Here is a 22,693-nt window from a genome sequence, read left to right on the forward strand (position 1 = left end):
CGGGCCCAAGGGGGCGGTGCTGCCCCAGGAACCAATCAGCGCTCGGGACAGCGCGGGAAGGCGGGAGGAAGCGGCGGGGTGGGACGGGAGATGCGGCCAATGGCGAGTCGGGACGCGCGTGCGAGAGCGGGACTCGGGCGCAGGAGCCCGTCAGCGGGGAGGAAGGGCGGTGCCAGCCAATCGGAGGTCGCCGTGGAGAGGGGCGAGCCAATGGCGAGCCGCGCAGGCGGCACGCCAGCCAATCGGGGCGCGTCCGGCGAACAAAAGGGGCTCTCCAAGGCGCCGGCCCCTTTCCCGAGCACAATTTCACATGACGCAACGGCTGCGGGAAGCGGTTCGCGAGCCGTGCCCGCCGCCGCCATTTTGTGAGCGCGGAGACTGAGCCGGCGGCGGCCCGAGGAGCGGCGGCACCGGCAGCGCAGCCAGCGGGAGCCGCGGCGTGGAGGATGCGGTAGAGGAGCCCAGCGGCAGCGGCGGGGGGCGGCATCGGCATCGCTCGGCGGCGGCGGCGGGGGATCGCGGGGAGGGGGCTGTCGGTCGGTGGGTCGGGTCCTGGTCGGAGCAGCATGTCGGCCCCTGAGAGCAGCGCTGGCAGCAGCGAGGCCCGGGAGGACGCGTGCCGCGACTACCAGTCGTCGCTGGAGGACCTGACGTTCAACAGCAAGCCGCACATCAACATGCTGACCATCCTGGCCGAGGAGAACGTGCCCTTCGCCAAGGACATCGTCTCCCTGATCGAGGCGCAAATCGCCAAGGTTTTTATATTCCACCGACTACTACTCCTACCTATACTGCTGGGGGGACCGGCCGGGGCAGCGGGGTAGGGCGGCCCGGGGGCCCGCAGGACAGGCCCGGCGGGGGGAGCCGAGCGGAGGCGGTGCAGGGGACACGGCAGGGCCGGGGGTCAGAGCGGGAACTGGGGCCAGAGAGAGGCGAGGGGCTCGGGCGGGGCGGGCACGGCCGGGCAGGGCAGGGCAGGGGGCGAGGGGGCCCAGGAGGCAGTGCCGGGGGGCACGGGGAGGGTGCGGGAGTGAGGGGGCGAACAGAGAGAACAGGGTTTGGACGGAGTTGGGGGAGGACGGGGGTGTAGGAGGCTGGAGGTCGCCGTGGGGGAAAGAGGCGGAGGAGGGAAGCGTGTCTCAGCTGGGATCAGGGAGCAGCGGGGCGAGGCGGCGGGCGGGGGCTCCTCCTGCCATCGCGAAGCTTTAAGGGCGCTGCTGCTGCTGCTACTTGTCCCCCCCCCCCATGGCACAGGGAGCAGGGGACTCGAGGGAGGGGAGCAGCCCCCACAGCACCCTGTCGGGAGTAGGGAAGGCTTTGGGAGTCGCCCCAGGAGGAGCAGCGGGAGGAGGGAGCGTGGCTGGCGCGGTGAGCCCCGCGGAAAGAGCAGGCACAACATGGCGGCCCGGCGGTGACTGGGCACTGCTCTCCTCGCCCTCCGAGCGGGGTTTTCCCACTCGCTCCGTGTCCGAGTCTGGGCACCGAACCCTTGGAATTAGGCCATTTCCACCGTAGGCGGATAGCGCAATTATTAGAGAAGATCTGACTGGAGAGATCTCGTGGAGAGTTGGGTTTTTCTTGAGGCTAGCTTAAAAGGAATATAAGGCTAAGTTATAATACAAGGTTAAGAACGCAAATTGTCTGCCACTGAAAGCTAAGTATAGTGACATTTAAGTATAAGTTAAAGCTGTTTCCCCAGTGCGGTCCCTGTGAGAGATTAATTGACGGGTGGGGGCTCCCTTATATCGTAAAAAAGTTTGTGGGTGAAAGGTGATCATCTCCTTCGCTTAGAGAAGTGTGTCTGGTGGTGATGGGGGTTGTTTTGCTCTGCCTCGTTAGAGAAAATTCTGTAGGCTTGGGATAATCTATTTGGATTTCAGGCGATACGTGCCCCGAGTAGCACTAGTGTTGTGTGTGTATTTAATTTATTTTGGCTAGAGAAGTTTATTGGTTGAGGATGTGGTAGAAGAAATTCTCCTGACGGTAGAAACTGCAGCAGCCTGTAGGAGCCTAACATGGCGTCTGAAAGACACATGATATAAAAAGGGAAAGAGGAGGCTCCCTCTGAGCCCAGCCCAGGCAGTTGCTGACATCAGTCAGCCACTGTACATGCATGGGGGTTTGCAGCACCTTTTTACCGAGCATTTTAGAAGAAAAGGGGTTCTTCTTTCAGTCCCCCACTCCCCGTATTCGTGCCAGCCACCCCTCCCCCGTTGTTTCCCTTGCTCCCTCTGATCTCAGGTGTTTAAAAGGCTTTTTTTCTTTGGCTTTAACCGTGGTTTATAATGGTGAGAATTGTACTATCTAATGGTGGGGGTGGGAAACATCTTTTAAGATACTTCATCTATCTTTCTGTCAATGCAGGGTGTCTTTAGTGTGCCACAGACCTCTTCCAGTCTAGTTTTAAATGCTGCCAGTGGCTGAGTTTTGCCATTCCTTGGGGAGGTGACCTCATAATCTAATAGCTCTCACCATTATATCTCCTAAAGGGCAGTGGATTTGTATAAAATGATTTGTGATGAATAACAATGCTGTCAAGTTTTTTTTTTTTTTTCATTTCTGGGTGATTTAGAACCTGCCCTGAAGTGTGGGGTTTTTTAAAAGATGTCTTAAAACCTGTATCAATGGTTAGTTTTGCCTAGTTACTGTTTATGACTGTAGTTTATTCAAGGCAAGTTTTTAGTTGTTTCTGGGAAAATGATCTCCTTTACTAAGCCACTTTTAAAAAGTGTTGCCTGGAGACAGTCTGTTTAGTGTAAAACTGGAGTGGTCTGCTTTACAATTTAATAAATGGTTCTGAGATGTGTGTCTGGTATTATAAAATTTGTAAATAAAAAGTGTGAAATATGTATTTGTCTTTTTATTTACCATTGTATAGTGCAGAATTTGTTTCCAAGACCCATTTTGTATACAAAGTTGCTTTTTTAAAAAAAAAAAAAAAATTTTTTTCACAAGTTTGTGACTTGGGGTTCAATTGCCAGATACTATTTTAAACTTGAAATCTTTTAGGAAACTAATAAAAAAGAGCCACACATTTCCAACAATAGCTTTCCTACGTTATTTGAAGGAACAGTGGGAGTTTTGTAACAAAGTCTTTAATATGATGCTGATGAGCTCAGAGTTAGTGTTCTTCTGCCTTCTGGTGATTATGCGGCGCCTCCCTGCCTTTTGATTAGTGTGTGCGGGCATCTCTTGCTTGGGGGTTTTGCAGAGACCTGAGAACAAAATGCATTCCGGTGTGGGGTTCCCTTTTGTGGTTATTGAAATGTGTGCTAGATACCTTGACATAATAAACACTGTCAGAAGAGAAGACTTAAATATTCCAACCATATTTAAGTCATGTTTCTTAAAATTGCGACACCTGAATAGCTTATATTTGAAGCAGGGTACCTGCCGAGCTGCTCATGGTGCTCCATAGTTGGAGTTGGCTCCCTTACCTAGATGCTGGTGTTTCTGTGTGTGATTGCCCTAACAGTCTGATGCATGATGAAAGTGACAGTAAAACTTTTTTTCAGTGCTTTTGCTACTAATGGTTCCCCACCATCTCAAACTTCCAGCTTAGCCAAGTGTAGTGAGCTACTTGCCTGCGTTGGTGAAATGGAAGAATTTGACTCGGAGTAGCTCTTGGGCATAGGTACTTCTGGGACAGCTCTTTGTGCCCCTGATACAGCTGACTAAAAGTCAGAAATGATGCACGGTCATTTTGTTACAAAGGAAGGCACTCAGAACTGGAGTGTTTTTAATGTGCTATTGTGCAGACTGCTTCAAAGAAGAAGCCATTATTCCAGAGACATTTTACATAGCTGCAGATCCACAGTCTCTTATGTCTGGGACTTAAGGATGCTTTTTTCTAGCACTTGCACATTATGTTGTTTACAGTTCAGTATTACTTCACAGGGTGAGATTGGCTTCTAATATACTGCAGTTAGTTTTAGCTAACTTAGCTGGGGTTTTTATCTTTTTATGTACAAAATGCATCACCTGCCTGTTTCTACCTTTTCCCAGTTGGAAGGCAGTAACACCCCCCCTACCTTCCCACCCCCAACTAACAAGGAGTTCTGCCCTCTTCAATAATAAGTTTCAGGTCATGGTAAATTAGTACATTTTTAAGGGTGAGGAAGCACTGGGATTGCCCCTATAAAAATACTGTGGAGTGGGTGCCTTCTGTGAACCTTAAAGGGGAAGGAATTGAATTTAAAATGGTGAAACGGTACCACTTCACATGATTGTCTGATAATGGGCCTGCGAAGTAAGGGGTCATGAATTAATCCAGTAGCCTGTTCTGTTTAAAATGAGTAGTGAGTGAAGTTATTCTGCTTTTATCCCAAGCTTACCAGATGGGGAATAGGAACTTAAAGTATTACAAGTGGATGCTCTTCCAAGGGGATCATGGTCAATGCACACTGCTTGTGTTGTCTTTCATATCCTCTTCAACAAGTCTATGTACTTGCTGATGTTTTTTTAAACTTTGCTGTGCCTTCTGCTTTGTGAAAGCCACTGACAGGCATTAAAATCACTTTCATTGGTCCAGTACTGCTTTCTGTAAATTGGAAGTTACTGTAGCAGTCCAGGGTCACCACACTTTTATTGCACAAACTTGGTACGAGTTTTAAAAAGGGATTTTAAAAAACCCCAACCAAAACCAAACAACAAAAAAAGCCTCCTGTAGCAAAGCCGTGTCCAGAAGAAGATTGCCTTCTATGAAAATGGTGGTTGCAGTTCCTGAGCTTGTCTGTGCATTTTCCCAGTCGACCAGATGATTGAGTTTTGACTGGCTTTTGAACTCTGTTCTGACTGTGTTTTTGCATGCACTCTGGAAATCAGAATCGTCACCATCTGCAAGTGCCAAGAGAGAATGGGACTCTCTGCTCTATCCGGTTGGATTACAGTGAAATAATTACAACCTATTCTACGTGTAATTTACGAAAGACTGTGATAATCAACATAAAATTTACAGCTACAGAAGTTCTCTGACTTGGGCTATTTGCCAGAAGTCTAATTTGTGTTCTGCGAAATCCAGAAATATCCGTCCAGGAGGTTTGAATTATAAACGATTTTTAGAAGTTCCTTGAAGTGCTGACGATGGTTTCCTGCTAAGTTACTTCCTCAATGGAAAGGTTACACTCGGTACACTAGTGGCAATACTGTCTCCTGAGCTTTTTTCCTCTTTTTTTTCCCCCCTTTTTCCAAAGCTTTGGTACACAAACAAATTAACATAAGGGGTTCCTTTTTTTTTTTTTTTTTTTTTTTTTGATAGACCCACTGCAGTATACTTTGAACTGAGTGTCCATTTTTCAGATTAAGTTTTTGTATAAACAAAAATCCCAAACCAATTCCTTTGGTATTTATAGTGGCAACCAAAAGGAGAGGTCTGTATTTCTGGGATTGGTAATCCCTTTATTTGAAAAGGTTAAAGTATGTTTTTGTTGTACTAAACTTCTCAGTTTCTTCTTATTACTCCAGGCTCCTGCATCAGAGAAGCTACCCGTTATGTACCTAATGGATTCCATTGTCAAGAATGTGGGAAGAGAGTATCTTACTGCATTTACTAAAAACCTAGTTGCAACATTTATTTGTGTATTTGAAAAGGTATATACACTTTCAGAAAAGTACTGTATTCTAAGCAAAATTTGTTCCTGGTAAAATAAGTACGTGCTTTCAGGTTTGGGTTTTCCTGTGTGGTGAACTATACAAATTGATGGGTTTTTATAAATCTCAATATCTATACTGTGAAAGATTACTCCTTCTGCTATCAAGCATGTAAGTTAGCTGAAAGATGCAAGGTATTACTTAATTTGGTGTGTTAACATCAGTAGCTTTCCTGTCCAGGCAAGATTTTACTAAGAGTGTTTTGATTATTGATGGCTTAGCTGGATGGACTTTTTGTAATGTATAGACTAATTAATTACAAATCGTTGGTTTATTTTTAAGATAGTCCATATGCCAAGAACAGGCTGAGAATCATTTTCTTGTGGATTTCTCAAAGCCTCATTCCACTGTAGTTAGATTTGTCTGATTTACATAATTCACATTGTGCAGAATGAATGCTTAAACTCAAGAGGAAGTAGCACTAACACCTGGTTCTCTCTTGGTGGTCTGTCAGCTGAAAAAAATGCTGCGACTGTGTGGGGGAAGGACCTTAAAAGGTGTGACTGTATTACACATAAGTGTTTTAATTTCATTCAACGTTGAAAGCTGCCACCATGTCTTTTAATTCTGGCACTTAATCTTGAAGCCCAGTGAAATTGTGCATACTCCTCAGTGAGAGAAGCATGTCAAAGTCCAGGTTTTGAAAGGCCGGACTTGAACAGGTTTAAGTTGGATCAGAAAAGGAGGGTTAACTTCTGTGGTTTCCTGTACATTACAAGAAAGTGGTGTTTCATAAGAAGGAGATGAATGAAGCTTTTGCATATTTATCATTACATATCAGCAAGCATCTGAAATCCCAGTATGCTTTATGTATGGTTTTCAGATGTAAAGTGCATGATGAAGTGGGGAATAGATTGTTACCATGACTGTAGAAGATGTAAACTCCTGTGTATAGAGCAGCTAGAGATAGATTCACTTTTTTTTTGGTGTTAAATTGTGAATGCTCTTCTACTGAATTGCTTTTAAGATTGCAGCTGAGTGAAGCTCTGGATAAGAACTAATCTTCAGAGTTTTATATGTTAACTTGCTACTAAGCTAACTAGAACTATTAATGTGTACTAGTTAGATGTGTAAAGGGGCAGTAATTTCTAATAGCTTAGTGGGTCATGTTAAAAGATGTGAGCAGAATTCCAGCACAGTCATTGTTACAGATCTGGTTTTATCAGTAAATGGTCACTAAGGTATCTTTAGACACTTGAAGTCAGAACTGTTTGCTCAGTTATTCCTGCACATTTTTGCAGTGAACTTCAGTGAAGCCTCTCATGGAAAATTGTATAGAGGCATCATCCCAATTACTAAGTGTAAATTACTTCTGTTGAAGCTCCTGCTCTTACCCAGAAAGAACCTCCAAACTTACCAGAATATTCTGTCTAGGTGTAATATCTGAAAATGGCAGCAAAGTCATCTACATGGGCAATACTTAAAGGTTGAATTGAATGTTGAAATTAGGACAGCTGCATATATTTTGTCCTCTAATGTTTTTTTATTTATTGTTTAATTGAGCCACTTAAGTTATGAGATGAGCTAAATTTTGCTTCATTACAAATTTCTAGTTTAGCTGCCATGCGATAATCCAGTTGTTCATAAAGAGATAAAATGGGCCTCTGGTCCTACGAGTACATTCGATCTCTGACTCATACATAGATGGGTCTAATTCTGCAGCTGAACCAGAATAATAATTGACTTCACTTTAGTTAATACTTGTTATATTGCATTTGTTGGGAAAAAAATCCTTCAGTGACTAAACAGCTGAGCAAAACACTTTTTTTTTCTGAGTTTGTTTTTTCTTGATTTGTTTGTCATTGTTATACTCCAGCACAAACACTTGAATAATGTATTGTCTCAGAGGCTGTTGCCTTTCAATACTTTTGTCACTGTATTTTTTTCCACAGAAGTTGGGCCAGTAAAATGAGAATTTTGCTAATGGAAAAGTTGAAAGAAAATTCTCAGAGCATGGTAATACACAATAAAATCTTCAAATGGCCTTGAAACAACAGTTCTACATTTGAGCTTCTGTTACTGATCCTGTTGATAAAGATGTGTGGTCTGCACTGCTCATAAATTTTGTGTAGCAAGTTCAGTATGTTGAAATGGCAAGATAGAAATAGGAAATGAATGAAATCTTAAGTTCTACAGAAAAGTTTAAGAAATTGTTCTATATTAACTTAACAAGCCATAGAATTGTTTTATTGTTTTAGGTGGATGAAAATACTAGGAAAAGTTTATTTAAATTGCGCTCCACATGGGATGATATTTTTCCTTTGAAGAAACTATATGCACTTGATGTCAGAGTCAACTCATTAGATCCTGCCTGGCCAATTAAACCTCTGCCCCCAAATGTGAATACTTCTAGCATCCATGTGAATCCTAAGTTTTTAAATAAATCGGTAAGTTTTTCTGCCTTCTGTAAGAACAGATGGTAATATGTGTAGTTTTCATTGTTTGTATGCTGATTTTTGACAATTTAGAATATTAAAAGTGAAGTATCTGGCCTTTGTAAACAGGTAAGAGAAATCTACAAATTCAGAATATTTGAAGGATTTGGTTTTTTTACTTACAAATTGTATTCTAGGTTTTGAAACATAGAGGAATTTATTTTAGATTCTCTACACCTGTCAAAGCAGGCAAATCATAATGGGGCAAAAGAATTGCAGTTTGTAACTGCGGTATGGACTATGCCCCAGTATTGGATCATGATAACACTGAAAGGAAATGGATTTAGTTGATTTCATTAGGATTTTAAATGTAACTTTTCTTTATTTTGTTTTTAGCCAGAGGAATCTAATGCACCTACCTCTGCTGTCACTTCTGGTGCCTCTACTCCTCCAGCTGTTCCTGAAATACAAAAGAATTTGACACAGGAGCAACTGATAAGGCAGCAATTGCTTGCAAAGCAAAAGCAGTTGTTAGAACTTCAGCAAAAAAAGCTAGAGCTGGAGCTGGAGCAGACAAAAGCACAGTTGGTGAGTAGGATAGTTGATAAAACTTTCATAGTTGGGGGTCTCTTTTGGAGAGTACTTGGCTGTACTGGTAAGTACAGTACCATTGGTCTTTCCTCATGTTAGGCAAGTGTAGGTGTTTTAGGACTACCAGAGCAATGCAAGGTGATCTGGGGTTCCTGAACAGTTTTTGAACCCTTAAGTATTACACTTAAATGTAAAAAAAGTGAAATTCTTGGTTTGGTTTTAATTTTTCTTCAGAAGGATGATCTTTGTCTTTCAGCTCTTGCAGCTGACAGCAAGCTGGGCTGTTTCAAATATGTTTGTTCCTAAGGAACAAAGGAGCCTCATTGTTTGTAAACAAAGTCAGTTTCTTGGAAGTCTTGCTGTGTTGGCAGTTGACAATATAAAATAAAGCATCTTTGAACTGAAGTGTGAAAATAGGATACTTGGCAGCTGAGTTGCCTGGAGCATGTGGAATATATAGGAAAGCTAACACTGTAATTGGAACGTGTGCCAAAGTTACATATTTTGCAGTGTTTACTTCATATACTGTTTTTTGCATTGTATTTTAATTTGATTTGTAATGGCACTGCATTATTTTAGTGCTTGTAATTAGCAATTAGTGGGTCACTTTGAGTTAAATGGCTGAAGTTCATAACTTTCAAGATATGACTGTTACGAATTTGGTTTTGAGACAGAATATTAGCGCCTCTGGGTAGGAGTTGTGGCATACAGATTAACGCTGGATTTTTTCCAATTTCAGGCTGTATCTCTTAGTGTTCAGCAGGGGTCATCTAGTATAGCTTCGGTTCCAGCACCTTCCAAGCAACACATGTCTCCCACACCTCATATGCCAGTTAAACCACCTCATCAGACTGCTGTGCAATCTGAAAAAATCAAACCATCTCCAAGTCCTCCACTTCATGATATCAAAATAGTGAACAGGGATCCTCGGCTTAATAGGATGGGTCAACATTCTTCTCACACTAAAGATCAGTCTCATAGGAAAGACTTTTCACCGAGTGTGACCAGTCAGTCTGAGACCAAGGGAAACAAAACAGCACAGGCTGAAAAACAGAGCTCAACAAAGTCAGAAAAATCAAAAGCAAGTGAAAAAACACAGAAGAAAGAACTTGAACAGTCCAAAGCAAAATCTAAATCACCATCCCCTTTGAAAAATAAGCTGCCTGATACTAAAGACAGTAAAAGTCAGGAATGTGAAAGCACTAAGGTTTCTGACATCAGTAAGCGGGATCCAAGACTGAAAAGACATCTTCAGGATAAGTCAGAGGGGAAGGAAGAGGAGGTCAAAGAAAAGAGGAGAAGTACAGAGAAGAAGGAGAAGGAGGAGCATAAGACGTGTGAACATAGACCGGTGGGGAGCAGAAATAAAGTGATTAATGGTGCTGTTCAGAAACAAGACACGACTACGGAGGACTCAGAAAAACAGGGTGGAAAACAAGGAAGATCAAGCAGTAGAAAACGGTCACGATCACGCTCTCCAAAGGCAAGATCACCATCTACACATTCTCCAAAAAGACGAGAGAGGAGATCACCTAAAAGAAGACTTAGGAGTTTATCTCCTACTTCATCAACTCCTAAAATTGGAAAGATACGTCAGATAGGCCCTAAACAGTCTCATGTTGAAGAAGGCACGCAAGCAGCAAGAGATGAAAGGAATTCTAATAAGAGAAATGTTAAACAAGAGGTGCGTGATCCAAGGAGATTGAAAAAAGCCCAAGAAGAAAGACCCCAAGAGACAGCCACCCAGCACTCTTCAAAAGCTTCTCCAGATCCGAAGGAGAACGCAGAAAACTGGCAGGGATCCAAATCAGGCAAGAGGTGGAAATCTGGTTGGGAAGAAAGTAAAAAGTAAGTTACTATCTTTTAAACAACTTCTCTGTGAAGTCAGTTGAAATTCTTCTGTTGGCTTCAGTATAGTTGACTTTGAGAGGCAGTGTTCAGATTGTTAAAATTGATAGGTTTAACTTGTTTCTACTTGTGAAAAACAGAGATGATGCATACTTAGATTCTAAGGTGATAGTGATGTTTTGCCATGATCAGTTCTGGTAGGAACTGTTATGTCCTGAATAACAAAATAATTCATATTTAAAGTATATTCTTGTTTTCAGCTCACAGCAGAATGATGAACACCAAGCACTTGCTAAATCCCCTCACCAAAGACATCGGGAAAATTGGCCTGCTGGTAAAGGAATTCTGTCACCCCGAGCACCAAAGCAGCAGCACCGGTTAAGTGTGGATGCCAATTTACAGATTCCCAAAGAATTGACATCTGCAAGTAAAAGAGAATTACTTAAGAAGGTAATATTATTTATATGTATTTATATCTGTCTTTATAGAAATGTCCCAGGTATGGGGTTTTTTCTTCTCCTTTTGGAAGTCTGAATTCAAACTTTATATTACAGGCTAATGACCGTTTAACATCTGGTGAAATAACACAAGATGAGTTTCTCATGGTAGCTCATCAGATCCGACAGCTGTTCCAGTATCAGGAAGGAAAGCACAGATGTAATGTCTGGGATAGCCCTACAGAGGAAAAATGTGGTTTGAAAAAGAAACCTCTTCTATCGGATGCAGAACTAACATATTATGAACATAAAGCTAAACTAAAAAGAACACAAGTTCAGCATTCATTGTCAAGGCTTGATTTGTTGGATCCTGATGATATTTTGGATTATCATTTACCTGATGCATTGCTTTCTGGAATAGAATGTGAGCAGGCAAAAGCCAAGCGGGGGGTGCAGTTTGACAGAAAAGAACCATTTGCAGAAAGATCAAGGAGGCACTCTCCTGTAAGTGGCACTACAAGACCTTTTGCTGAAAACCTCTCACCACTTGAGAGTCGACGAAGACTTGAAGACCAGCGTCCTACTAAAGGAGCAAGAGGTTCTGATCCTTATGACAGCTGGGGAGAATCAGATGAATTTAGAGATGCTCTCAGACAACAGGGGAAAAGTACAGCAGAGTTCCAGAAAATTGATGGAGATGGAATCTGTAGGTTTGATAATCGTGAGGAAAGACAGCTGCTTGGGCAAGCTGGTAAGTGATTTTACTTTATTTTATATCTGTTAAGTAATTGACAATATATTAGCGAGTGGTTACGTGATTTGTTCTGGGTTTTTTTAGGTGTTCGAGAGGAACCAAGGTCACCATTCACTGAACGTTTCAAAAGAGCCAGGTATGAAGATCCAGAGAAAGCACCATTTCCAGAAAGTCCAGGATCAAGATTTGGAGGTATTGAAGCAAAGCAGAGGATAACTGCACTGATGGAAGACAGACCTCTGTTTGATGGCTCACCCAGACCGACTGCTGCAAGGGTTGGGGTAGATGGACAAGGAAGTCCTTTTGTTGATGGTCCTGCTGCTGGTTCAAGTTCCAGAATTGATGGGCCAGCTGGACAGGCTGCTATGAGATTTGAGGGGCCTTTGGTGGGCACAGGTGCATCTCAGTTCGATGGACCTCTGGCGGGAGCAGGGGGAAGTGGAGCCCTAAGATTTGATGGGCCACCAGGGCAGCTGGCAGGGGCCCTGAGGTTTGAAGGACCCCCCGGCCAGGTTGGTGGAGGAGGTCCCCTGCGGTTTGAGGGGCCTCTTGGGCCACTGCGGTTTGAGGGGCCTGCAGGGCAGCCTGTAGGTGGTCCCCGATTTGAAGGTCCTGGAGTTGGTCTCAGGTTTGAGGGTCCTCATGGTCAGCCTTCGGGTGGTCTCAGGTTTGAGGGGCCTCATGGTCAACCTATGGGGCCTCGGGGTCAACCAGGGGGTGGCCTCAGGTTTGAGGGACCCCATGGTCAGCCCTTGGGGCCTCATGGTCAACCAGGGGGTGGCCTCAGGTTTGAGGGACCACATTTACAGCCAATGGGGCCCCATGGACAGCTTGGTGGTGGTCTCAGATTTGAGGGGCCACATGGTCAGCCCATGGGGCCACATGGACCATCAAGTGGTGGGCTCAGGTTTGAGGGGCCACATGGACCATCGGGCGGTGGGAGATTGGAAGGACCACGTGGTCAGCCAGGTCTGGGTCCTAGGTTGATTGATGGACCAGTCCACCAGGGAGCTGGTGGACTTAGATTTGATGGTCCTCTTGGTCGGGCTGGGCCGAGATTTGATGGCTGTCACGGAGCTGGATTTGATGGTCAGCCTGGACAGCTGTCTCTCCTGCAAAGATTTGATGGAATTCATGGACAGCCTGGTCCAAGGTTGGCACCTGGCCAGCAGGCACAAGCAAGATTTGAAACAGCCATACCTCAAAGATTCGATGGACCTCACCAGCCAGCCTCTAGGTTTGACTTACCCCTTGGCCTTCAGGGTGCACGTTTTGAAAATGTAGCTAACCATCCTGCCTCAAGACTAGAAATGTCGCCATATGGACAAGGTGGTCCCTTCGTCGATCATCCTGGCCAGGGCTACAATGGACCAGCTCATGGAATGCAGTTCCAGAGACCTGATCTATTTGATGGTTCGCCTGGACCAAATTTCAATGGGCCAGCTGGCCCAGGAGCACAGAACTTCCCACTGAGAGGAGCTGGACATTACTTTGAAGAAAAAGGTCTCCAGGGTCCTCAATATGGAAGTTTCAGTAATATGCCAATGGGAAGTAATCAGGTAAGAGCTGACTGCATGAAATACTTTGCTTGCAGCAGTGTTTTTGTTAGAGAATTAGCAGGATTTCTTCCTGGAAAAATGGAATATTTTTCTGAAGAGTTGGCGGGCTGAGAGTCAGTTTCAAACTAAAAAAAATCACTAGGTAGTTTAAGAAGGGCATGCATTGTTGTGTTTCAAGAATTTTATTTTAAGTACTAGACAAAGCAGTGGATCTTCACAATCACTTCATAGTTCAGATTATCTCTTTGAAATAATTATTTTCAACATTAGAACAAAAACAGGTAGTTGGAAGCCTTTGGTATTTTCATTAAATTTAAACAAAAGTGAATTCTCTATAAGGCATGAAAAATAATGTAAGTGAAATATACATGATTAATTTTTCTAAGAGGTGTGAAGTTAGACTGGACCAAAATAATAGTTGTCTTTTTGCAGCGGTTAGTACTGTTAGAAGCCAGTTTTAAAGAGATATACATAACTTGGGGGAATTGAGGAAGATAGGGCCATTGTTGAACTTTCTTGCTCAACTGCACTGTTGTCTTCTAAAATTCTCTTGGCACCCATCTTGCTTTGTCAGTTTCAGTTGTCTTTGCTGTTGCCTCTTGGAAATGCTCTCTTCAGAAGGAGGAAATTATACTTCACAGTGGTGACACTGATGTAACTCCTTGCAGTAGAGATTTTAAAAAGCATTTTTCATTTTGGGAGATAAGAAGTGAATGTGAAGAGTTAACTGATTGATTGTACAAAAGCAGATAATGTGTCCTGCAGACCTCCAATGGGATAAAATCTAAACAGTGTGTAAATCCAGACAGCAGCCAGTTAGGAAAAAAGAACCCTAACATTTTTATTGCAAGTGTGTTATAAAGATTGTTCTTCTACTTACAGCTTACTGTAGCTGATGTGCTGAAAAGTCTTACTTTCAAGATAAATGTCTGTAGTGAATGCTGGTTCAGTTCTTTCTAACAATTAATTGTGGCATTTATTAATAGACATTTGTGAGTTCTTGAATTTCTTGAGGAGCTCTCTTTTGGAGAACATGAGCGATTTAAAAGGCAGTACTGTGTTTGGAAAATGTGATAGTTAAATAGAAGGAAAGGTGTTAAGGTGTTGTGGTGGGGGGTTGTTTGATTGATTTTTTAATATTAGTCAAGATGAGGATGTATTCTGAATTTTCCTAATAAAATGAAAATGGGGAAAAGAGTTAGAGTTAAGGTAGCCCAATACCAAACTGACATGGTTCATTCCTGGAAGGTGTTCCATATATGTGGAATTATTGAGAAGCATCTAGAAATTAATAATAAAATGTGAAAAGTAAGTTTATAATGACATTATTATACAAAGATTATTTATATGTTTACTTTCACAGGTTTCTCTCATGTCTGCTCAACAAGGACCTTATGGCCAAGGTCAGCAGTATTTGCCAAATCCTGGAAGTTTTGTCCAGAACCCTGCAGGTGTGTAACAGTAGAATTCCTTTTATTTCTTTTGGATTGTTTGTTCAGTGGTGGCCACAAAAATTACCTTTTTTTAATACTCTGATTTACTGGGTCTGTGTGGATTAAGGGATGCCTCCTCAGTGAGGTGTGGCTGTAGATGTCGTGTCTGTAGCACCTTCATCTCTTAAGGAGCTTTTCTCAAACACTGAAGGCTTTTGTTAGTTTTCATTAACCATGTGGTTTGGGTATAAAGTTGTGCTGAAAAAACCAAAAAAGTAGTTTTGATCTGTTTTTCTGGAAGGCGTCAGTCTGTAGGTCTAGATTGCTGTGCTGGGGTGTGCAGACATTTCTAGTGTGAGTGGTTAGTAAAGAAAGCCTTGAAAGACATCATAAAAGGTGATGAAGTAGAGTGAGTGTGATGAAATACCCAAGTGTGGATCCAGGACAACATGGCATTTCAAGAACCACCATCCAGTAGAGATCTGTCTGTGAGCAGCCAGCTTAGACAGCACTTCAGAATACACTATGAAGGAGGGAAAATCTTGTTACAAAGATTCCCTGTTGCAAGGGAAAAAATCAGCCAAAAACTAGATAAAGCAGGGAGTTGGTAAATAATTTGTAACAAAAAAAATGAAATAAATGGGTGGAAGCAGGAAAATTGTGTTGTGAAATACACAGATAAAAGTGAAGTTGATTTCTGATGCTAACCTTTTGCCACCTTGAATATATGTGTTCTTCCCCAGGAGCCCTTTCCCATTCATATCCTGATAACCACCTTGGACAGGTTGATGTGAATGAATTGTTTGCTAAACTGCTGAAAACAGGGATCCTCAAATTGTCTAAAACGGATTCCACCTCAGCACGTATGTAGATTTATTATGTTCTATCTAGTTTTTCCACAGCTCAAGCGTAAATCTGAGTATACAAACTTCGGTGAAGTCCTGTATGGTTTTTTTAAACTGAACTCTATTTTTGGGAAGGAATTTAGTGCATATGATTGAGTAAATTCTTAGTATCTTGTTCAATTTACTCTTCAGCTATCCAGAGCAGTCAGTTTTGTCTTTGGTGCTGTGCTTTTGTAACTTGTTCTTGATTATAATCAAGGTCTTTTCATCTTCTGAAATATATCTGTGTCTATGAAGACTGAACTTTATTGCCAAACGCTGACATGAAATACTGTTTTTACTGTTTTCCCCAATTGAAATTCTTTCTTACTTTCTTTTATGCTTTCTATTGATCGTGTCAGAAGATGACTGATATAGCTGTTAAACACTTGCGTTTGACCACAGCCAAATTGTATTAATAATGTTTGGAAAAAAAAAACAACCCAATACTTTTAGGAGTACATAGTTTCGTTCTCATGATGAACTGAAATTTTGATAAAATAATCTCTTCATGGTTTCAGAAGCGAACGAAGCATCAGCCCAGCCAACTGCTGAAGAAGAAGATGATGATCAGAATGAAGATCAAAATGTTCCAGACCTCACTAACTTCATAGTTGAAGAACTCAGACAGTGCGTATAGTAGAATGGGCTTTCAGTAGGAATAACAACGTGGCAGTAGCTGGATTGTTCATCCAAGACAGTTAAAAGCTGTTAAAAGATTATCTGTCACTTTGTCAGTCAGAGGAGGTTAAACCTGCATTGTTTGTTGTCAGCCTTGTTGAAGTTGAGGAAGGAAAAAGATGAAAAATTAACCTGGGAAAACTTAGCTTTACACAAAGGTGTGTGTTGTTACTTAAGCACTAAGGTTGTGATAGGCAGTGAAGCCCGGGCCTGGGCTGCATCAAAAGCTGGGGTGACAAGGAGGTCAAGGGTCACCCTCTGCTCTGGTGAGACCCCACCCGCAGTGCTGCTCTGGGGCCACAGCACCAGGAGGACGCGGACCTGTTGGGAGTGAATCCACAGGAGGCCATAAAGATGATGAGAGGGCTGGAGCACCTCTGCTATGGAGGCAGGCTGAGAGTTGGGGTGGTTCATTCTGGAGAGGAGAGGGCTCCAGGAAGGCCCTACTGTAGTCTCCCAGGACCTAAAGGGGACTACAAAAGCTGGAGAGGGACTTTTCACAAGGCCATGTAGTGATAGGACAAGGGCAAATGGTCTTATGCTGAACAACAGACTTACTGTAGATAGTTGGAAGAAATTCTTTACTGAGAGGGTGATGAGGCACTGGAATAGGTTGCCCAGAGAAGCTGTGGATGCCTCACCCATGGAAGTGTTCAAGGCCAGATTGGATGGGGCCCTAAGCAGTCTGGTGGAAGGTGTCCCTACCCGTGGTGGGGGGGTTGGAGCTAGATGGTCTTTTAGGATCCATTCCAACACAAACCATTCTATAATTTTAATTTTAACACTTTGGTGGTAGCTTGTAAAGCTGGGCCAAATGAAGGCATTGCTATTTGTGCATTATTAGGTGAGAAAAGCTAGTAGGAATGAGGCACAACAATAACATATTTCTCATGAATTGTTAATAAGAGCCCATTGTTTTTTGAATGTTTTAAGTTGATTGTGCTGTGAAAATCAGGATGAAATGTTGTCATATTGTGTACTTGGAGCAGGTCGATGCTTTTCCCCTTTCATTGAAGGCAAATGATTCAATTTACTGAGAAACTTCTTACTGTCTCTTTTTAAAGAAGTGTTAAGATTTTTTTTTTTTTAATCTCTCTTTGTAGGCGTTATGATAGTGTTATAAATCGACTGTACACTGGAATTCAGTGTTACTCCTGTGGAATGAGATTCACTACTTCACAGACAGATGTTTATGCGGATCATTTAGATTGGCATTATCGCCAGAACCGGACAGAAAAAGATGTTAGCAGAAAAATTACACACAGGAGATGGTACTACAGTTTAACGGTAAGTAATGCAGTATTTGTGTGGATAAATTGCAGGCTGAATTTTGTGTTTTACTCCTGCATGTGCTGTGGGATTGCAGCTGAAATTTGCATCATTGCAGGAGTTGGCTGTGATAAACAGTGATGTCTTAGATACCTCAAGTAGTCTGTGAATGCCTGTCAGAATACAAAAGGCCATTGTGTGATGAACAATAAACAGTTTAAAGCTGCTTATTGTACTGTTTTCATTCCACTGAGATTGGAATTTGAAGGATAGTGATTTTTTTGGAAAACGAGTTTTTGAAGTGTAGCATTGTGAGAAAGAGTACACTGTGTTAATGTTGCATGTGGGAAATATTTTAGTTTTAACAAAGTAAGTTTATTAAATATGATACTTTGGGATGTGTGAGTGAGAATGAAAACTTTCCTTAGGACTGGATTGAATTTGAAGAAATAGCAGATCTAGAGGAGCGTGCTAAAAGCCAGTTCTTCGAGAAAGCTCATGAAGAGGTTGTGTTGAAGACGCAGGAAGCTGCGAAAGAGAAGGAGTTTCAGAGTGTCCCAGCTGGGCCAGCTGGAGCAGTTGAGGTAAGTTTCAGCGTGCCAGATAACAAGAATCTAGTTATCAGCCCAGATAACAAGAATCTAGTATTTCAAAGGCTTGTACTGTATTCTTTTTACTGAATTGAGACTGGAATACTGTACTTGGGGCTTTGTGCAGCCCCTCCATAGGTCATGTATTTGTGTATGTAATGGTTGCTTCCCATGGGCAGGAATAGTATTAACCACCTGTAGTTAAAAAAAATCTACACCATTGGCATTCTGTGGTTTTAGCAAAATTGGTACAGGCAAAGTGTGTTAATTGGCTGAATGTTTACATAAATAGAGTAAGCCATTTGTCCTTTGATGGTCATTTGTCGTTCAAATAACTACAGGATTTACTGGGGTTTTAGTACTTTCAAACACAAAAATTCCTTTTTTGGGAGCAGATAGGCAATACCATAATTTGAAAATAACCAGTAGAGCTGTATTTTGGTAGATGAATTGGTGTAATAATGAAATACAAATGTTGTTGGAATTACAGTTTAGTTTTATGTGCTAAGTCTCTGAGAAACTAGCTATGAATCCAGAAAGGCCTTTTTTATTTTAAAAAGCACCTTTTGTGCATTGTTCTGGGTTGATAATTTTTCACAAAAGTACTAAAAATGTTAGTACTCCATTTAAAAGTTGAAATTGCAGTTTAAGGGGGAAGAATTAAGACAATGCCATAAATAAAACTAGTTAAATTGCTGTAATGGATTATCTTACATGAGCGTAAGACAGCATTACACTGTTACAAAATGCTTTGCAGACTGACTAGCTAAAGGGGCACAGCTTACCTTTCTCAAGTGACAAAGAGTATTCAGGGCCAGAGGGCAATCCTTTCTCTGTCTGCAAACCATACTTAATTTTTAATTAAGGTTTACTAATTATTAAAGTGATTTTTAAAGTGTGGAGGAAAGATCATATTCTAGACTTAGTATACTTAATTTAAAAGAACCTTATTGGACTCCTACTGAGTTCTTGAATTTCATGTGTTCAGCAAATTGCAATAACATCATTTACTTCTGTTATTCCAATAACTTTTCAGAGCTGCGAAATTTGCCAAGAACAATTTGAACAGTATTGGGATGAGGAAGAGGAAGAGTGGCACCTGAAGAACGCTATCAGAGTAGATGAAAAGGTAATCTGATTTTATGTACATGTGATACTAATTTATAGTAAAATCCCTGAAGAATTACAGAAAAAAAAAAACCAAAAACAGGAGGAGGTGGGAAGGGCTCTGTTTCTCCTGAAGGATTCCTAGTGTAGTTCTCCTGGCTTTGAAATACATAAATATCTCTGCCTTTGGAAGTGCTTGAAATCCTGGTGTCACTGCTATGGGCTCACTAGCCCTCCTTTACACTGCAGTACTCCAAGAAAAATGGATGTCTCTGTGTATGGGTTAAATTATTTCTGCATGCAGCTGTGCACAGATAATTCCCAGCACTCACTAGGATTCTGTAATTCCCAGCACTTACCAACCTTCTGTATGATAACATTTCCTAAGCAAACATCACAAAATCTTGTCTCAGGTACAGTTGACACCATACTTAGCTTGCTCAGACCATAGTTTCTGTAGGTGAATTATGTGATAATGTGTAATAGATGTTCTTCAGTTCATTATTGGTAATCCTGCTATAATTTATTTTTACATATTTAAATGTATAACTTTTTTTTTTTTTTCAGATTTATCATCCATCTTGTTATGAAGATTACCAGAATGTAAGTGGATCCTTGACATTTTTGGAAGCAGTTTCTTTTCAGTTTGTTTGCTTGATCTCTTGACTTTGCAGGAAGCAAACGTGTTCAGTATGTGCTGCCCATTTCTCTTGCCTGAGACTTGGAGGCCTTGGGTGTGGCAAGTTTATAATACAGAATTAGCTATGATGCATTTGTGGTTGTGATGTACCATGATAGCTTGTGTGCCATAAAACAAAGCCACCAAAGATTTGATGGATTTACAGTAAAATGTGTAATCTTAGAAATTTGTAACATGGAGTAGATTGGTATGGGTGTGTGTGACATTTTTAATGCTTGAGGAGTTAAAATTGTCCTGAGAGTGGATAGCAGGCAACAGTTCATGGGAATGTGTTAAGCATTTCATCACTGCTTGGTGATACTTTTCAAAGGAGTTGGAAAAAAAGTGATGCTATTAAAAAAATGAATTTGTTTTCTTGAAAGTTTGACAAAATAGAAGTTTGGATTTTGAGTGCCTAACCATCAGCATATTTGCATTTTGGAAAAAGGCAACAAGAATAAGAGGCTAAAAATGGTTATTTTAGTGTGCTAATGCTACACTGATTTCACTTTGCAGACATCATCATTTGATTGCACACCATCTCCCAGCAAGACTCCTTCGGAAAATCCACTAAATATAATGTTGGACATTGTTAAACAAGAACCAGAGGAGTCCTGTGACTCACCTAAAATCAAGGAAGAACCTGATGACACCCCTCCTGCCTGTGCAGAAGAGAGCACACCTGCATCTACAGAAATCAAAACAGAACCTGAGGAGTCTGTTTAAATAAACTGCGGTATGATTTTTTTTTTTTTTTTTTACAGAAGAGCTGCTGTGTTAATTCTGGAAGGCGAATACTTTTTATATGAATAAAAATGTCCAACTGAGGCAGGGCCTCAACTACTGTTTGGTTAATAAATACATTTTTGTATTTGAAATTTCTTATTGCCTGCACAGTTTCAGGTGTCATTGTGTGAAAGTTCTGTAGATGCGTGAAAATTTAATGGTATATGTAAAAATGTAAAATTTTCACTTGTTGAAATGTAAATTATAAATAAAAGATATTTTTGCTATATATGGAGTGTAATGTTTATGCACACCATCAAATAAAGACAGTGTTTCTGTACTTTTTTCAGTTTAAAATTAATTAAAAATAATTTTTGCTTAATAAGATTCAGAAAAATGCAAGCAAGTCTCTTCCTTCAGTTATCCTATAGGTGGGTTATCAAGGGAAGGAGCTTCTCAGACAGGCCTAGATTCCTTGTCTTTTTAAAGTTATTTGAACAAACTTACATATCCAGATGTTTAAAAAAATTACAATACAAAATAATAAAAAATCCACAAAAAATCCAAAAAATCCACAAAAAACTCACAAAAAGACATTTCTGGGTAGAAGGGGAAAATTTAACAAACCAACTGGAGTGCTTGATTGTGATGAACACAAGTGCCAACAAAAGAATTAACAAACCAGGACGCCTGGTAGTTAAGACTTTTTAATGATTTTTTTTTCCATTAGTCAAACACAAATTTAATAAAGCTGAATTTTCTTTACGTTACAGGGGGAATGAATGTAAGAATGCTCATTTGAAACATGGTTAACATTTTCTTTTTTTTTGTTGCTTATGACTGGACTTAGATGGTAAACCAGATATCCTGAAATGTTAATATTTCTTAAATGTTATAAATAAAACTAAGCATATATTTGAGTGTGAGTCTCTTTCTTTCAGTGATGGGTCTGTGTGGCTAGTACGTTTGTGGGATTGGAAATAAAGTTGTAAAGTCACTCTGCTAGTTACAGTGTGTCTTTTTAACTTGCTGGGAGGAAGACAAACACTAGAACTCAAAAAGCAGTGTCAGTCCTAGCATGTGACTCTTGCAGTGGGAATACTTGGGAGTCAGAATTCCCCTTTAGTGTGGAAGTAGAAATAATCAGCCATGCAGGAAATATTGGCTGCATAAACTTCCCATGTTCACCCAGTCTTCTTGCAGTTTTTAAGATGCAAGTAATATTCTGATTCTTCTATTAAGGTTGAAACTGTGTTTGTGAGCCTGCCCTGTTCTAGATATCAGACTTTAAAACGCTGTTTAATTAGAGACAGTCCAGAGGAACAAATACAACAGATCAGGGTGGTGTCAGTCCATACAGTGGTGCGTGTGGCTCTGGCTCTGTTGTGGGGAGCTACTCCTGTGTAAGTTATTCCAGCCTCTTCCTGGAGCAGAGATGCAGCCTGGTCCCCTGGCCCGAATATGCTTTGTGTCCTGGAGTCCTGTAAGGTTCTAAATCACACCAACTGAAGTTCAGAGGAGACTGGGCAGAGACGTGATGTCTTTAAATATGCAGAAGGCTGTTCAGGAAAAGGAACAAATTACTCGTCTGCTGGAGATAAAAAGAGACCCATAAGTTGCAGAAATAGGCTTTATGACAGCTCTCTAATGACAAGGATAATTAAGCTCTAAATGGGCTCCATTAAGTTCACTTGGTCCATGTAATTTTCACTGCACGCCTGCAAATCTGACTGGGAAGGGTTCTGGAAATACAGGGTCCTTTTTTTCCCCATCAAAGGAACCCGGCTTATCCCCAGGGTACCGGCTGGTTTTGACAAGGGAACTGAGGAGCGGGATCACGTCACTGCAGGAAAGAAAAGAAGGTTAAAGTGTCTGGAGTCCGATCACCCAGAGCACAAGCTGGTTCAATACATTTCGGTCAGAGCATCACTGGGGGTTCCGAGAAGAGAACGGGTACTCGTTGCACTTCTCCCGGGGAAGGCCGTGCAGCCGTAGCCCTGGAATGGCAGAAAGCCCCGGGCAGCCCCCGCGGCCGGGCCCCTCCTGCTCCATCCCCGCCCCGCCCTCCCGCCATTCCCCCCGCGGGCAGGGCCAGCCCGGGCCCCTGGCAA

The 22,693-nt window shown here is 41.7% G+C and overlaps 1 protein-coding gene across 1 annotated transcript; it reads left to right on the forward strand.

Annotated features, from left to right (window-relative positions):
- The first annotated feature begins 286 nt into the window (after positions 1 to 286).
- On the forward strand, positions 287 to 21,500 carry PCF11 (PCF11 cleavage and polyadenylation factor subunit). Its single transcript, XM_083884937.1, has 16 exons — positions 287 to 755; positions 5,464 to 5,589; positions 7,848 to 8,036; positions 8,421 to 8,612; positions 9,355 to 10,463; positions 10,724 to 10,913; positions 11,018 to 11,651; positions 11,739 to 13,213; positions 14,577 to 14,664; positions 15,390 to 15,509; positions 16,052 to 16,160; positions 17,315 to 17,498; positions 17,909 to 18,064; positions 19,107 to 19,199; positions 19,745 to 19,780; positions 20,373 to 21,500. The coding sequence occupies exons 1-16, from the start codon at positions 567 to 569 to the stop codon at positions 20,580 to 20,582; spliced, it is 5,100 nt and encodes a 1,699-aa protein (XP_083741063.1). The 5' UTR covers positions 287 to 566; the 3' UTR covers positions 20,583 to 21,500.
- Positions 21,501 to 22,693: the final 1,193 nt, after the last annotated feature.

This window comes from Zosterops lateralis, assembly GCF_965231275.1.
Source record: "Zosterops lateralis genome assembly, chromosome: 2".
In the NCBI taxonomy this organism is placed as follows: Eukaryota; Metazoa; Chordata; class Aves; order Passeriformes; family Zosteropidae; genus Zosterops; species Zosterops lateralis.